Here is an 18,242-nt window from a genome sequence, read left to right on the forward strand (position 1 = left end):
GATTTCAGCTCAGGTCAAGATTTCAGGGTCGTGAGATAGAGCCTGCGTCCAGCTGTGCCCTGGGTACAGAGCCTGCTTAAGATTCTCTCTCTCGGGCAGCCCCTGGGGCTCAGTGGTTTAGCGCCACCTTCAGCCCAGGGTGGGATCCTGAAGAACCGGGATCGAGTCCCACGTCGGGCTCCCTGTGTGGAGCCTGCTTCTCCCTCTGCTTGTGTCTCTGCCTCTCTCTCTCTCTATGTCTCTCATGCATGAATAAATAAAATTTCTAAAAAAAAAAAAAGATTCTCTCTCTCCCTCTGCCCCTCCCCACCCCCCCCACCCCATGCACACACACTTTCTCTCTCAAGAAAAAATGAATCCTCTAGGATAAGAAAGACCCCTAGGTCACGGCCCCCCCCGCCAGGAGTTGCACTGGTTCCATTTATGCAGGCCCACACCCCACCCACCCATGACACACAGGTCCTGAGAGAGAGAGAGGGAGATGCTGAGAGACGGAGAGAACACAACTGCGGCCTTCTTGCTTGTGGTCAGGCCTTGCTCTTAACACATAAGTCACTGAAAGGGACACTGGCCAGGACTCTCCTTGCTCCCTGGTCAGCTGTCCCCGGGGTTCCAAGCCTGCATCTATCCCTCATCATCTTCTCTTTCAGAGTATCTGACTCTGGACCCCCAAAATCTCAATCAGTGCAAAACTGACCCAGCAGGGCTTTCCCAAATGTACCAGGTTATTCCCATCAGGCCCCAGCAAACGGATGGTGAGATCTGGGCCATTCGGGCAGAGGTAGAAATCCCTGATGGATGCCAGCCTCCCAAAAGATCTGGTCTCTATACCTTTGTCCTCAGCTCATGTTAATGAAGGCAACTGAGGAAGACTCCAGCAAATCAAAAGTTTCAGGGAATTCTCTCCTTACCTGGAGTTACCTTGTTACTGAAAATGACTGTGGCCTTGCATAATTACCCCAACAAAATGCTCATTGCAGCCGCCAATGAGCTCCCAGTGCTCAATTAGCTCGTAATAGTCAGTGAGAAAGCTGCTGGGGCTTAATCCAACTACCCCAGAAGACTTCTTATCCCAACTACCTAATGGAAAGTTTAGAACTTACTATTTTTTCCCCCTTTCCCTGGCAAGTGCAAGAATCCCAATCAAAACGGGATGGTTGGAGGGAAAGTAGAGGGAACATGTTAACTATGAGGGGAAAGCCTAGCAAAGACCTCTTTGTTGGGTTCGATTCTGGAGAGAGTTCAACTAAAAGAGCATCTAAATACAGAGTACCCACCTCTCCCACCTACAGAGCTATCCTTCCACCTTCAAGAAAGGCCGGGGCGCAGGTCCTCCATGTTGCTCCATGTCCCTCCAGGGTAGCCAAGCCTCTGACCTCATTCTCACCAAAGCACAGCCCTGTAGGCTATGCAACCTTAACCTGGGCTTCGGGGAGCCCTGGGCACTCACAGCCTATTTGGGGGTTTCCCTTACTCTCATATGAGAAATACAGACTACTCTGGCTCTATGTCCAGTTTGAACCTCACTTGCATATTTGTGCCTCAAAATGACAGGACTAAAAAAAAAAAAATGACAGTACTACCCCAAGTGCCAGTTTATAATTTGTTGTTTGTTTTTTCCCCAGCTTATATATATATATTTATTTTTAAAGATTTTATTTATTTATGATAGATATATATAGAGAGAGAGGCAGAGACACAGGCAGAGGGAGAGGCAGGCTCAGTGCCAGAAGCCTGACGTGGGGCTCGATCCCGGGACTCCAGGATCACGTCCTGGGCCAAAGGCAGGCGCTAAACCGCTGAGCTACCCAGGGATCCCCTGCCAGCTTATAATTTTTAATGCAAGACTTCCCAACCTGCAGGTCAGGGACAGTCCTAACATCCTCAGAACTCTGAGAATTCTCAAGTACAAGAAACTGGGCTCTAAACCTCCTACAGGCTGCTGTGGACAGAGAAGGAAGATGAAGAGGAGGAGGAAGAGGAGGGAAAGGAGGAGGAGGGAGAGGAGGAGGGAGAGGCACCTGCCTAGCTGGCTCCAACTCCTAAAAGCTCTTGCTTCCTCCTGTCCAGAAACGCAGGCCCCTCCCCCACCGCAATGTGCCATCTGGACATCCCACAATGCTCCCTCCCTCATAGGAGCTGAAGCCTTCCTCATCACCCTGGTCCTCGGGAGTCTGTCCCTCCTGTAAACTGTAGCACTTACTCATCCCCCTTGTAGGAATGGGGAGCACGCCCAGCCTTGCTGACGGCTCACACCATCTTCTCAGCCAGATGGACAGCCCCTTGCGGGTAGGGACCCAGGTGGCGGCCCCTCCAATCTGCATGGTTTGCCTGCTGCTGGCCCTCACTGGGTAACCGCTAAGTGATGAATCCATTCAGGAATGACCTCTCCCCTCACTAAAGAAAGCCACGCATAGTGACCCAGAACAGTTAGAGGGGTTTCTCTACTGCCCGGCCTTCTGCATCTGGGTCCCATTTGGTTGATGCTTCCATCCCCAGAGAAGGCTCCAGGATCCACAGCGCCAGCCCGGGAGGAGAAGGTTGTAGAACAGATACAATGAGCTTCATGCCAAACGGTCCAGTTTCACTAGACAGGATCCAAAAGGTCAGGGAGGCCACAATCTCTGTGACATGTCCCGCTCCAAGACACTAATAGTCTGAGGAGTTAGTGGCAACCCAAGCAGTCAGAGCCCCCCCCCTTTCGGGGGTGCGGTGCTGGTCAACTGACACTGTCACTCCCGAGACAGCCTCACCGAGGGCTTCCCCCAGGAGCACAGCACCCAGCTGGGTTGCCATGCAGGAGGGGCCACGGGCAGCCCTCTGGTCCTGTCCCTCTTCTGTGTGGGATGGTGTTGGGAAAGTGACCTGACCAAGTTGTCACTGGTGTGGGAGGGCCAAAGACTCACCCCCAGGGGGCCTCTAGCAATGCTCACAGGGCCCTCGATCCCCAGCCCTAGAAGGCAATGGGAAGGAGTAATGGTCACAGGGTAGGACAACGAAACATGTGACTCTGGCAGAGCAGGAAGGGGCTAATAAGCCACCCACTTGCTCCTGGTGGCCCAGGTACAAGGCCCTGAGCAGTAGCCAATTACAGGGCCACCCCACCCTACCCCCAGGATACTTAGGGATGGGGTCTTACTGGCTCTCCCCATCTAGGCATCCCAGGCTCTGAGACACGGGTTATCCCTACAGACAGAAAAGCGAGCTTTGGAACAGGTACAGCAGTGTGGTGATAGAAAAGTCGGGGGGCAGAGGGCAGGGGGAGCAGAGAGCCCTAGCTCTGCCCCTTCTTGGCTGTCTGGCCTTACACAAGTGACTTCAGCTCTTCAAGCCTTCGTGTCCTCACCTGCGAAACAGAAGCAGCACATTTACACTCCAAAGTCAACACAGGATCTCTGAGTTCAGACATACAGAGCGCCAAGCACTGTGCCTGAAACACAGAGGGCATTCAGTGAAGTGCCTTTCTCTCCTCCCCTGTCCCTGCCGTCCACCCTGAGCCATGCATTTATGCAACAGATCTTTACTGAGAGCCTGCTATGTGTCTGACTGTGGGGGTGCAACAGAGCATGCTACTGACAAGGCTTTGCCTCCATTCCCCATCCTGTCATCCAGACTGCTGAGTCCCAGGCCTGGAGGAAGGAGGGAGCTTCGGAGCCATTCCCTACCAGACGCCTATCCACACACTCACCCACTCACCCGTTCGTGTATTCAAAAAATGACTGAGTTATAACCACCGTGCAGGTTGTTCTGCGAGGTAGTAAGGGGGCTGTGGAAATAAATCACATGTTCTGAAGATGCTCAGAGTCTAGCAGGCAAAAAAGGGCAAGCAAATAAATAGCTATGACACAAAGAAGGTGACAGGTGCCATAAGAGGGGGTAGATAAATGGCTATGAGCAATCAGATGGGGGGTGGCCTCTTGTCCTGCCCAGACAGACACATCCTATGGCTGAGCCGGCTGACTTTCAAAAGACAAGAGAAAAAGGAGCACTCGCCGGCTGGCACCATTCCTAGCACGGGAAACAGGCAGGATCTATTTAAAAGGACCAGAGGCAGGTTAGAGCCTTTTCTGGCAATTCCCAAAACTCGTGCTTCCTCGAGCTGGCTGGGTAGCTGGAGAGAACTAACCCTGTCAAAATCCTACAGATCTTTTTTTTAAAAAATCATTTAGCTGTTGCCAGAATGATAAAAGAACCTTGCCATTCAAAGGGAGGGTCTGCACGGGGAGGAAGGTGGCACTGGGGTGGGGGGGAGGAGACAGGGGAAAAAAGATGAATGCCCCCCAAATATGGATCAGGGCAACCAGCGAAGAAATGCATGCTTTAGAGTTGCTTTACTACCTAATTAATTCAGTAATTTCAAAAACAATTTTATTTATGTTCCATTTACCACATCAAAAGTAAAAAAAAAAAAAAAAGAATCCTACTGATGCTAAAATAATACCTCAAGGCATCTATTTTTAATCAGTTAAAAAAAAAAGGTGGGGGGTGAAAAAAAAAAAAGCAGCCCTGGTTTCTATACAATCTCTCCTGGGCAGACCACCAGCCCTCAGAGAGAGAGAGAGAGAGAGAAAGAGAGAGAGAGAGAGAGAGAGAACACAGCCAAGCCCTCTCTGAGAGCCTTCCTGGCTGCTCAAAACCGAGCTTGTCAAAAAAAACAAATCCATAATGGCCCGAGGCTCCTCTCCAATCTATTTTCTGCTCAGCTGGTTTTAAATGAAGTTATTATGAGTCATTAAAACACCCGCAAGCCAGTGGAAGTCAGCCAATTACAATTTTAAATTTAGCCCGTTCTCTGCCCCATTCTCTTGTTTTCTTCCTCTGCCCACAGAATGCTGCTGCTGGTACCTCTTCCCTCCCTCCCTCTACCCAAAGTGGAAGAGACAGTTAGGAAAATGCAGAGGACTGCATGGCACGCACCATCATTCACATGAAACTCAAATTAAATTAAAAAATGCAAGACGTCTGCCCTCTCCGAAGTCAACCCAGGATCCCCCCCACCCCAGCCCCCTGGATTCCTCGGAAACCCCAGACTCGGCCCTTAGAGGCTATGGGGCTATTTTTAAAATGAAAAGGTTCTTTGGTGGGGTCCTGTGGAGAAACATGCCCATCCATCCATCCGTCCGTCGGTCCGTCCATCCGCCCATCACACAAAACGGATGTGCTCGGGGCAGAACCCAAGAGAGGGAAACACACCACCAATGTTCAAAGGATTCATAACAAACAATGAAGTTCAAATTCAGAGGTAACGCGGGCTTGGCAATCAAGCATGAATGTCGGTGGAAGTCACTAGATATGATGAGCTCATTTAGTTTTTAAATCTGCAAGGTAATGGTCTGTGTGGGGCCATTACAGCAAAGGAACAATTTTGAGTATTTCACGTAAACGTTTCTTCTCGGTCTCTTTTTTCTCACACATGCACGTGCGTGCACACACACACACACACACACACACACAAATGCCCCTCATTTCTAGGAAACGAACTACAGCTTCCCTACACCCTCCAAGGAGTAAACAGTGTCCTTCCCAAAGAACTGTTTCATCCTACTTTCTCCACTGACCCTAAGTAACGTGCCACCACCTCCAGGATCTCTCACCCTCATGGTCCCTTCCAAGACTCACACACACAGCGTAAGAGAACCAGTGCTCAGCCCCAGGCAGACACGATTCTAGCGCCCAAGGAAGCAGAAGAACCGAAGCCACAGACCCAAGCAGAGGGAGCACCTAGAAAAAGGGTGGCTGTCATGCCATTTCACTGACAGTCACTGAAGGCTGGTTTGGAGGCCAGGGTGCTACCAGGTGTGTCAATCTACCTGGCGGTGCTGCATGAGTGGAACTTCCCGCCTGTCCCTAACCAACCAGCCTCATCAAGAAGACAGCATGAAATCCACAGAGGCTTCCAGGTCCACTGTGACCACAGGCAGTTTACCAAAGGCAGCAGGATCTGTCCTGACCCCTTGTGGAATGCAAACCTGAGGCCTGTGACCATGGGGTCCCCAGAACTGAGCAGATATCACCATCTTGGCCTTAGCTTTGAATCTTCCTACTCAGGTGCTCCAACTGTGGGGCCTTCGACCAGGAGCTCCTCACGGCAGATCAAAGAAACCTGTTCAGCAGCACATATATTAAAATAAAGCTGGAGCTACAAGCCCCTCCCTTGCACTAGCCCATTCCCCGGGAAGTGTTCTTACACTTATCTTCTCCTGAGACACAGCTCCCAAAACTGTATAAGCCCCAGGCCCCACCAAGCCTAGATCTGTCCCAGAAACACAAACACTTCAGCAACAGGGTATTCACTTTATCCACAAAGACTTACCAAAAGCCCTCTGTGTGCCAGGCACTACGCCAGGTCACTGGTCCATGAGGGGACACAAACCACACAGTGCCCGGTGAGCTGTACACCCAGGTGCCTGGTACAGAGCTCCACAAGCACAGTGCCAGGAAGATGTGCTTTTCTGTAGCAAAGTCCAGTATGGACCTTGCAAAATCAAACCCTGCTCACCCACGGGCCCATGCTCAGCTCAACTGGAGAAAACATCCAGGGACCCAGGAAAAGCAGAGGTGGAGCCAGAGCAGTCCCACACTGCTCCCCAAAGCGCCAGGGCAGGAGCACACAAGGTTCCAGGTTCTGGGAGCATTCTCTGAGCACTCATTCAGGAGCCCTCCCCAGGGCCTTCTGGGCTGGTGGGACATTTTGTTCCCCACCCCAACTCCACCCAACTTCCAAGCTAAGAAGCTTTGAGGGGGGAGACAGACAGAGGGAGAAAGAGACAGAAGACCAACTGAGACAGATGGAGACAAAGGCAGATGAAGACCTAAGAAGGAAGGCAGAAAATACATAGGAGCATCAGGACAGGGCTGAGGCCAACAGAGTTGCCAGGACAGGGACAAAGAGATGGAATGAGAGGAACTGGGAAAAGTGGAGGGCCACACACAGCCTCCTGCCACCACAGAGAGCCCAGCAGAGGGTGCTGAGAAGGACCGCCAGGTGCAGCGCTGTGGGAATGACCTTGGCCCTGCAAAGTGGGCCCAGGCACCACGGCTGGAGAGCAGTGGCGCCTGTCCACAGAGCCTGGTGAGGGGCATGTCCAGGAAGCCAAAGGCAGATGGAAAGGGCCCTAGAAGTAAGAAAGTGGCACTGCCTTTGGGTGGATCCCATGCCAACCTCCTACCCTACCTACAGCCCAGCACCTAGTCATCTTCAGGCCAAAGCAAGGGTCAGCAAAATAGCCCAGAACTTAGGAAGGATGGAAGGAGCAGGGGAGAGAAAAGGAGAGAATAAAGAACAGGAGACAGACAAGGAGCCGTGGCACCCACCCCCCTTGGGGCATTCACTTCCACAGAGGAGCATCATCACCCAGCCTGGCTCCACCACCTCGGGGTGGTGGGAGGGGGCGTGGGGGGGAACCATCCTCCTCTGGGGTCGACAAAATCAGAGATAGAAACACACACACACACACACAGAGAGAGAGAGAGAGAGAGAGAGAGAGAGAGAGGTTATTACATAATTTCCACTTTCTTTCCTCCACCCTTAAAGTAATGTTCTATCTGACAGGCTCCTCTCTGAGGGGGGAAAAATGACAAATCCAATCCAAAATTCAACAGCCTGTGTTCTGTTCGGAGAGCACACAGTGTACTGTACAGCCCATAAAACTCCAAACAGCCTCCAGACACTGCCGCAATCGTCCTCCATCAAAACACTTTGTCTTGCATACAAAAATAAGATACAGCGCTGAACGGAATACAAAATCAGCCCATTACAGTACAGGGAGACTGCTACTTAGCAACGAGGGGGCTCTAAAGCCTCAGTGCTCTACAGGAAGCAAAATCTGTCGAGCCTGTTGGGCAAATGATAAACATTAGCAGTATTAAAAAACACAAAAGCCATGTAAATGGATAGACATAATGTGGAAGCGAATTTATAGAATAAATTGGGATGGGGGACTTGAGTGTAGGGGGAGAGGCTGGGATCCAGAGGGGTAGATGCAACGAGCTTCCCAAACCCCTGCTAAGGCACCATATGGAGAGAGAGAGACATGTGTATTTGGGGGGAGGGATATGCGAACCCCTCTTCGCACAGGGGCTGTAGGTGCAGGGGCGGGAGAGAAAACGGTGGAACAGTGTTTAATACAGTGACCTGCAATGAACTTTGCAAACTTCCTCCATTCGGCCGGCACGACACGCGGTCCTCAGGGCTGGGGAGCCTGGCACGCGCACCCAGCAGCCCCGAGGTGGACAGATGTGGGGCTCTATGTGCCCCCCGGGGCCGGCATCACACCCTGTGCGATCACAGGATCTGTCACTTGCTGTAAACACAGCCCCTAGCCGCCGCCCCCCCCCAACCACCAAAAAAAGAAAGTTAAAAAAAAAAAAAAACACGAACCCAGACAACAAAACCAAAAAGCACCCCATCTGGGCTGGAAAAATCAGTATATTTCATCAGGTAAAGGGGAAAAATACTCTGGCTGTGAATCAGCAGCAGGGCTTCGGAGCCCAGCCAAAACAGGAGCTGCGCAGCAAAACCATATTCTTCTGGTCTCAGTTTAGGCTCCTGAGGCAGAAAGGAGAGGGGGTGGGGGCGGGGGGGTGGGAGGAAGGGGGCAGGGGGAAGAAATGTATTTTTCATCAGCCAGTGTATAATTTATAAACAGCATTAAACAGTTTTTGTTTTCTTTTTCCTCCCTCCCGTGTATGGGCTTGGACAGCAGTCAAGCCTGCATTAATTTCTGCTCTGGGTACAGTGTGTTCTTGGAGGCACATCTGCAAGCGATCATAAACTCTCTGGAATGCTGGCAGAACATCCAGACCTGCCGGCAGGCCAGTGACGACACCACTCTGGGAAAAAGTTCGGGAAGCAGGCCAAACAGAGCAGGGAGGGGTGGGGGGGAGCGAGCCCGGCCGGAGCCAGGGGCCGCTGTCCCTCCTCCCGCCCGCGCGCTGCTCCTCCAGGACCTCAGGCCCCTCCACTGCCGCCCGCCTGCCGCTCTGTGCTCCCCACCCCAAACCCCCAGGGGCCCGAGGGAGATTCTCCTGGGTCACGTCCTCCTGGTTCAGCCCCACGGCAGAAAGCACACCCGAGAGAAGGACGGTGGCATTCACAGGGGAGCAGGCCCAGGGAGGACTGCCCACGGGTTCAGGCTCGTAGCCGATGCAGATCTGGGAAGATGAAGGTGCCAGAGGCCAGCGGCAGGTCCTGAGAGGCCACCCTCAGAGACCCCAAGGTGCCTCTCCCATCCCCAGCAAGGGGGGAGGTTGGGGGGGGGGACGTGCCTCGTCACCACCCCCTACTCCCCAGCTACCAGGCATCCTCCCATCTTCTTTGCCTTTGGGAAGGAAGACCCTGAACCCCACAAAGCTAAGCATTCCAAAAGAAGAAGAAAAAAAAGAACAAGTATAATCCATAGATCTTTGACATCTCATAATTGTTTTTTCCTTTCCACTGGATCAGGACAGGGGAAAGCACGAGAGAACCAATCTAGTTTCTGGCCCCAACCCCTCCAGCCCTTTCCCTGCCAGACAGATGACCGAGGCCCCCGATGATAAGCCCTGGCCACCCCATGCTGCTGCTGGAATCAGGAAATCCATCAGCCAAAGCCCATATTCCTTCCCAGTGCCTCAGATATGGGGAAGAGGCTGGTATCAGGGGATATTTCTCAGCAGCCATGGCTCACGGTGCCCAGAGAGGGCAAGAGGATTGAGGAACAGGGGGCCGACCTCTGACAGGACCGGACTCCCAGAGAAAGGCCACCCCTCCCCAAGGCTAGAGGCAGGAGCCTGTCTGCCCTCCAACCACACCCTAAGATCATCAGGCATGCCATTTCTCCAAGGGGGTCTGAGAAATCCTATACTCCAGGCTAGTCTACTTCAAAAAACCCATCGTTCTTTCTTTCCAGGAAAAAAAAAAAAGTGTCACTCCCTTGCTCAATCTTTGATTGGCTCCACAGCACTGCAGGTAAAGCGCACAGAGCTTTGCTACTCAGGGGCCCCACAATCCTGCCTCTGCTCCCTTCCAAAGCCTGCCATCTCTCCCCCCACCCAGACACACCCTGCATATCCCAGCGACACTGCATGTCACCATGTGGCCTCTCCCACCAGTTCCTTTCAAAACTCCATTCTCGGCAGCCTACCACCCTCTAAAAGGGGCACCATCCCCCTGTGAGTTCCTCCTGGAATTCCCTCCTGGTGCTTTTGCGCACACCACCTTCTCTGATCATTACTTTATAATCAAATATCTCTCCTACTGGACGTAAGCTCCTTGAGGGCAGGGACGCTGTCAGCTCTCTCCAGTGCTAAGGACACAGAACCTGACACACAGTCAGGGCTGAGTAAATGTCTGCTGGCTGCAAAAATGAATGACACTCCCAGAATAGGGGCAGGCCACAGAAACAGGCAGGCCTCTAAATAGCATGCAGTCAAGTCCCAAACAGGGGCAAGCAGTTCTGGGTGTGCTCACTTGTAATCCACCAGTCCTGAAGCCAAGCGGTGGGAAATCCTACCTAATGGGAAACCTTATACCAGCAAGTCCCAGAACCAACCGGAGTCACCGCCTGGGTCTGTGGTCTGTGCACAGCCATCCCAGAGCTAGGAATCACCACTTAAATGAGAACAAGGAGTGGCAAGGAGATGCTCTGGGGCCAATCCCCACAAGGGATGGAGCAGCAAAGGGTGGGGAGGGAGACGTCAGAGTGATCCTAGGACACAGAGGGGCTTGGGTTCCTGCCCTACTCACTGCCACAATCCTACACCCCATATTCTCCTTGGAGAAGGAGCAGCTTTGCAAAGCCTCCGAGATGGTCCTGCTTCCCACCTGACCTCCTTTCCCAAACCCGCCTCTGAGAATGCAGGGCGTGGCCGGATCAATCTCATTAGTTAATGAGTTAGGTTATTGTTTGTTAATTTAAACTTATTGTTATCATCAGGTATATCTCATAAACACTTGATTAGTTAACGCATTCAAATCGAAATAAAAACTTCAATTAAACTGAACATTCACTACTACCATTTAGGATCTTAAAAAAGGAAGAGACAGAGAGAGAGAGAGAGAGAGAGAGAGAGAGAGGAAGAGAAAGAAAGAATTGTCTCCAAGAAGGGCCTCCTACAGGGCAAACTTCTAATTAAACAAATTGTCAATTTCAACACAATGAAAACTGATTTAGGAGTGTAAATTTAGTATTCCAGTCACTGAAAATAAAACCTCACATTGTCGGCCTCATACAGGCTGATTTCCTTGGATGGGGAAACGCAGAGGACAGGAAGACAACGTGAGAAAGTGGGAAGAGCCCAGAAGGAAGAACAAGCGAGAGCATTTTATCCTTTCATAAATAACCTCTCCGCAGATTCAATGTGGCCTGTTCTCCAAGCATCGAGAAACTCTTGTCTTGCCTCCTCCTTCACCCCACCCCTACCAGATTAGAAAAAAAAAAAAAATTAATCGTGTATGATGACAAACTTGGCTCAGCACTCACTGTACACACTGTACCCACAAGGCTGGCGCCCAGCCAGGCCTGGCCCAGTGCCAGAACTACAATAACAAACACAGGCCATGCTAGCCAAGAGGGGGTGGGGGCAGCCAGCGCGCCGAGCAAGGAAGTGAGTGAGGAGCACCGTTCAGCTCCACCGAGCAGAAGAAAACAGCAGGAATGTGCCTGTCCTAGGCAGCGACAACATTTAGGGGAAGCCAGGGGCACCATGACCCGCACCCAGGTCCCAGAGTCACTTCTCCATGGCCTGCTCCTTTAAAAAAAAAAAAAGTAAGAAAGAAAGAAAGGAAAAAAAAAGGTCCCCACAGTTCTGGAGGACCAATTGTTCTTCCAGGCTCTGCACTGCTGCTCCAACCCTCGGGTGACTGTAAAGTGGGTGGGCACCGTGGGCCATTCTTGCTGTGGGCTCCCAGCAGGGAGCCTTCCACACCCAGCAGCCAGGCAATCCGTGGCATCTCACCTACAGCTCCTCTGAAACATCGCACAGTTCTGTTATTGTGGGGCTGGGAGAGAAGTCAGATGGTGTAGAACCAATCCTGCTTCTGCCACGGGCATCGGAGAAAAGGCCTAGACCGGGCACGGCCAGCCCTGAACCCCGACGCCTCCCCCCGGGGGCCTTCACCGCTTCTCAGGGGGTGTGAACAGCTCAGGAAGTGGTCTAGCCTCTCTAAGCCCTTGTTGCTATTTTCTGATCAAGACATCCCGGCACAGGGGTGAGAGGCAGGCGGGATGAGAGAGAGACCCAGCAGAGAAGAGAAACAGCAGAGTCTTAAGAAGCCTATGAGTGATCTGCAAAGGCAGATTAAAGCACTATAATGACCCTCACACCTGCCCCGTCACCAAATCCTCCTTTCCAAGGGCACTGGCAAGTGCATTTCGGAAAGAAAAGTCACTCGGCACAGCCAGACTGCAGTGTTGAGGAGGACAGGTATGGAAAAGAAAGCCCAGGGAGACGGGACCCAGCTGCCCAAGCTGGCACAGTACCCGGGGGACCCCCAAGTGGCATCTCGGCCAGGACGGGAGCACGTGGCCTCAGGTGGTGGCTGGTTCCAGAGCCATCTTGTCTCAACTGGGGAGCTCCGGGCCCACGGCAAGTGTGTAGGCAGTGCCCCCCTCTCTGCCGCTCCCATGTGGCACCACCAACGAGGCAGGAACTGGCTCACATGCTCAGCCACTACTGGCCGGCGGGCTCCTGGCTGCCCCCCAGTGAGCCCCTGGGGTACAGTCTCAACTGTTCCTATTGCAGGAGAAACCTGGTGGGATACTGGAGTTCTCCTGGCTCGTTCCTAGTCCTCCTGGCTGCACTCATCCATCCAACCAGTATCTACCAACTACAACAACGTGTCAGGAAATGTGCTGTGTATAATGGGGACAGACCCCACCTCCCATAGTTGACAGCCCACCAGAGGAATAAAAGGGGAGGGAAATTGTATTTACTGAGAGCAGATCACAGGTCAGGCCTAGTGCTAAGTGTCTGATGGGAGCCTCACAGCATTTCTGAGGGTCAAATGCTCCCATCTTACAGATGAGGATACTGAAAAGCTTACATTTCTTGCCCAGCATCCTGGTCAGGAGGTAGGTTTCCAAATTTCTCTCCCGGCCTCCCAAGTAGGGGGATAAGGCAAGTCCATAAATAACCAGAGGACAAAGAGGAAAGACTGTGCCCGGAGAGCTTCAGATAAAGACATACAAACACCCTAGAAGAAGGCATGACTGATCCTGGCTGAAGATGGGGACATGTGGAGGATGGCGTTGCATAAGGGATCTTAGTAGATCTGACAAGATTCAGGAAGGGTTATTCCAAGCAGAGGGAATGGGATGAACAAAGCCACAGAGCTCAGGAAGCAAGCTGTGTCAGTCTGCACACAGCACAGACCAACAAGTAGATGGGTCTGGCTAGAGTGCTGGACTCAAGGAACGGGTAAGGAGAAAGGATGCTCACTGGGCCAAGTTCCGGAGTGGGCAAGGAAGCTTTAACCACAGGCTGCAAAGTGCATTACCCGCATGGAAGTGTCCAGCACCACACAGTGAGAGACCACACAGGGGCCCGCAGCAGGGAGCGCCTAAAACGCAAGACCCACACTCTGCACTTGGGGGGTGGCCAAGCTGGCTGGCAGATAGCTTCAAAACTCCACACTGAACCCCAAATGACCTATAAGACTAGAGGGAAGCAAAAAGATACAAGGTGAGTTTTTTTTTAAAAAAACTGAACAAAGGAAGTAGATGCCAGACATGGGGGCGTCTGGACTCAGAGGGCTCTGGGCCAGTGTGGGAGAGGTGGGCAGGATGAGGACAGTTCAGGGGAGCCAGGTGGGTGTGGGTGACCCTGCAAGGAGGAGGAACGGAACACACATCGATGTGGGGACAGAGTACACAAGCTGGGACAGCCAGCCACCTGGCGTGACACAATCCCTGGCCCTGGACCGGAGAAGGACAGAAAGCACAAAGGATTAGGGAACTTAAGGAGGAGCCATGGAGGCCCAGGAGAGGGCATTCCATGCCATGCACAGCCACGCAGGCTCTGGCTCTGCAGAAAGACTGTGGCAGGCCGAAGCCTATAAAGCACCAAATAGCCTTTACACGACTGACTGGGAAATGGGAGGGCAGAGCACAAACAGCCAGCAGATAGAAGCTTCTGTGGCAAAGTGATGGGCACGTGCCCCAGGGTCACAGATCCAGAATCAGGGAAATGGAAAGCAAAGCAGAATCAGTTAACGTTTACTAAACACTACCTGTATGCCAGGGTGGGTACTATAGATGCCCATCACATACATCATGTCACCGATTCTTTAAAAAAAAAAAAAAACCTGGTATGAGCTCGGCAACACCTGTACCTCATGGATGCAGAAAATGGGGTTCAGAAGACAGATCCACCCCAGGTCACAGAGCACATACCACAGACGAGGACTGAACACCTGCCAAACCCCAAAGCTCATGCTCAGTTCACAAATGCTGGAGGGCTATGTGCTAAAGGTAATGTGGGATGAGGAGTAGACATCAACACTTGACCAGAAGAAGAAGGCCTTTGCCACTTCCCCAAAATGGGTCTCCAAGGTTGAAACGAAGGGCATCATAAGGAGAAGAGGGATTGCCCTGGAAGGGAAGTCTACAGGCCTCTACAACTGCACCCAGGTGACCCCCTGGCCTCAAAGCAGCACCATCAGACCTGGCAATCCTTCCCTCCACCAAGAATGCCCAGGGGTGCTGGCAGTTAGGTGCTTCTCCATTTCCCGTGTCTCACCGGGCAGAACAGCTTTGTGCCAACACAGGCAAAAATTCCCATAGCCACACAGCTGACCCCACTAGAAACGGATAAAACTAACTTGCAAAAGACAGCACACTGGAACTCAGTCTGTGTTCTAGACTTTCTGTATCTATTGAATTAAGGACTCCTGTAGAATGTAAACCCAAGAGTCAGATTCCTTAGGCCAGGTGAACCAAATGCCACCACCACGGCCATGCTGACAAAACCGTTGTCTACTTTGGAAGGTCTATCACTCAAGTGCCCACAATGCCTCAGGAAACCCAAGAGTATGAGGATGGGTTTGTGTGGACAGACATACCATCAGGACAGTCTGTGCTCCATGAACCTGTAGGGAGCATCCACAGGGCATAGTGGCCCAAAGGCACCGGCTGACAGCGGGGTCACCCCTGCTCTGAGCAGGGGCGAAGGTGGGCAGGAGGCAGTTGCTTGCACTCCAGCGGGCCAGTCAGGGCAGCATCACCTACCTGAATGAGCCAGTAAGTGCATCCTCAGTCGCAAACTATCCAGGAACCGCTTCCCGCAGAGCTCACACCCGTACGTCTTCATGCCACTGTGCAGCTTCCTGTAGGGAAAGAGAAGATAGGTTGTGGCTGCTCTGGCTGGATGCAAGGCAAGCCCACTTGTATCTGGGGGTCCTGCGGCCACCCTTGCAGTAGGTGAGCAGGAGGGAGGGAGACGGATGGCATGGCTGCTGCAGGTGGGCATGGATGAGCCATCCCTACATGCTCACATGGCCCAAAGTGCGCCTCTCCTCCCATGGCCCTCTGCCAAGGAAGAGTCTTCTCCGGAGCTTGTCTAAGAGCTAAAGAACGGGACACTTCCTACTGCGTTACTCACTGGCACAGAGACCAGGGGGAAAAGGATCAGATGCAATTTCAAGGCAAGAAGGCAGCAGCAGCATGGACGGCACGGTCAGTCGGACATAGCGCTCACTGTTGAACTGGCACTGATCTTACATGGGGGCCGCCAGGCCTCTGCCTACCTTGGCCATGTCATGACTCGCTGAGCTGCAGCTGTGCAGGTGTCCAGTTCCCCCAGGACACCGTCAGATTCAGGAGGGCTACACCCGCACCCTCCCTCTCTCCTAGCCCCGGCTCCTGCTGCGTGACTGGCACCACAGTAAGTTCTGAAGAAGCTCAGTAATGACTCACTGGCTCTATGGACATAAGTGCTTCTCTCTCAGAGCCTCCAGATGTTCTCAGGGATTCACTGTGCTGAGTGCCTAACATACATGCCCTTCCCTGAAGTCCTAGCTTCATTCTTCCTCCTGTTTTTGGCCAGGGGTGGAGCCCCAGCAAAAGAAAGATTTCCAGAAACCACATAGCATCACTCTATAAATGTCATTCTGGGCTTTGTAAGTACTTCCACACACCTGATCTCAGTTTACCAACACTGCAATTCTGTGAGTTGGGCCTGACACGTAGGATCACATAGGAAGACAGAGGTCCCGGGAACAAGTGCCACAGGCCTTTTCCTGCCAGGCCCCCGCCTTGCTCTGGTAGAGGACAGCAGTGGAACTGGAGAAGATTAGGGAAGCAGGCGGGCCAGCAGAGAGCCAAGGGCTGGGAAGAAGGTCTGTGCACCGCAGGCCACTGGGGCTCTGAGCTGCTGGCTGGCATGTGGGCCATCTGGCCCGGAACGCTGACTTTCTTCCCACCCACACTCTCTCAGGCCCTTACTTGCCACTGCCGGATCCAAGATCCACCTCCACCCCCATTTCCGTGCCTTGCCCTTAGGAACAGGGCAAGGCAACGGCAGCCAAAAGCAGGAGCTGACAGTGGGAGGGCAGGGAGTAGAGCCTACGAGGTCCCCTTAGAGCAACAACCTATTGCCACCAGGTAGTGATGGGCCAAGACCACAGTGAAGGGTTCGAGGGCGGCTGGTCCTGATACTGAGAAGATCCTGAGCATGGAGGGGAAATACTATACACTCCAGCCAGCAACACCGAGATCTGAGCCTGGGAGCCCAGGCCACAATAACTGAACCAAGGCACCCACTGCCACCACCTTCCAAATCCCTTAAGGAGAAGCCAGTGGTAAGTCAAATCCATGCAGGCCCCCCGGTGGGCCTCGCGAGCACCATGGTCTATGGGCCACGATGCTTGAAGACAGCATGCCGCGGCCACACGCCCAGTCCCCTTCACAGAACTCTTTCTCAATCACACAATGTTTTGTTTGCTCGCTTTCCCTTTACCTCCTTGCCAAAGGCAACAAATAATTTCTCAATCACACACACACACACACACACACACACACACACACCCTCATCCCTGACACTGTAATGGACCCCACCCCCCTATTATCTTACTCCTGGCCCTGGCTGATCCAACCCAATTGAGAAATAGCAACAGTACAGAACATTTTAACTGAACATTCTTCACTCCAAATATATTTCACAATGCTGGACACTGGGACATGTCCTAATAGCATTCTGGGCCAACCATGTTTTTAAACATGCACCCCAGCAACTGAGAGTGTATGTGTGCATGTACACACATGAGAGACAGTCTTCCTGTCACTTACCCAGGATGGCAGATGTTTGCTCTTCTCACAGATGTTCTGTGGAGCAGCAAAAGCTCAACTCACAAATGGTTCAGCAGGGGACCCTCTTGCACACACTCATGGTCAGGTGTGGTAGATGGCAGTGGATGGGTTTCCCCCTCATTCCTGGTCATCTTTTCTACACTAGGGATTTCTTAGCTTTCAGGAGTGCCCCCATCTCAGGCGGTGGCTTACAGGAGGATCAATACCCACTCAGATTTATTTTCCAAAAGGACACAGTAGTGACCAGTCTTCTGGCATCAGCAGCCACTACTAAGATAAGCATCCCCAACCCTATCCTTGAATTCCCATCTCTTCTCCCTGAGGGTTCCAGACCAAATCTTTCACCTTGATGAACACTTTCTGGGTAACCCCACTGTCTTTTTTCTGGATGTGAATGGATTTGCCTGGCAATTGGGGAGAGCAGATCCTTGGCCCACTAGATCAGCATGGTATAAAAGGTGATAACGCTCTTGCCCTTTACTACAGAGGTAGCAGGGTACAGGGAAGAATGCCAGGCAAGCGACCAGAAGACCCAGATCCTCAGCCTGACATGGCTATTAACTTATTTTATGACCTGGGACAAATCATGCTATAACAACCTCTCTGCATTTTTTCACCTGTAAAATGATGTGGGTGATGTCTAAGATCCCTTATGGAACCATATTTTATCCTTTTACCGAGCTTTCAAGGTATTCCCCTATAGGGCACTATTACTCTCTCTGAGCCACGTCCCACTGTGGGATGTCCCACGATGTGTAGGCAGTCAGGCTAGGACAAGCCAAGCAAAAATGGACACCCAACCCCAGAAATCTGGTCATTTTAAAAACTTCTAAGCCAGATGACCTGAGTTACCTCCTTTATTCACTTGTGGTCTATCTTTCAATGAAAGAAACTTCTGGAACCCATCGCAGGCTTTCTTTGGGACCATTCTGCTGCCACACATTTCCTAGCCTTCAG

At 52.2% G+C, this 18,242-nt stretch overlaps 1 protein-coding gene across 4 annotated transcripts in view; it reads right to left on the bottom strand.

Moving 5' to 3' along the window:
- ZBTB16 (zinc finger and BTB domain containing 16) overlaps positions 1 to 18,242 on the bottom strand; it is a 187,641-nt gene that overhangs the window by 79,115 nt on the left and 90,284 nt on the right. For all 4 annotated transcript variants that reach the window (XM_041769803.1, XM_041769800.1, XM_041769801.1 and 1 more), the window contains one exon: positions 15,207 to 15,304. In XM_041769803.1, the coding sequence (XP_041625737.1) occupies positions 15,207 to 15,304 (98 nt within the window). The remainder of the gene's footprint in view (positions 1 to 15,206; positions 15,305 to 18,242) is intronic.

Source organism: Vulpes lagopus, chromosome 10 (assembly GCF_018345385.1).
Source record: "Vulpes lagopus strain Blue_001 chromosome 10, ASM1834538v1, whole genome shotgun sequence".
Taxonomy (NCBI): domain Eukaryota; kingdom Metazoa; phylum Chordata; class Mammalia; order Carnivora; family Canidae; genus Vulpes; species Vulpes lagopus.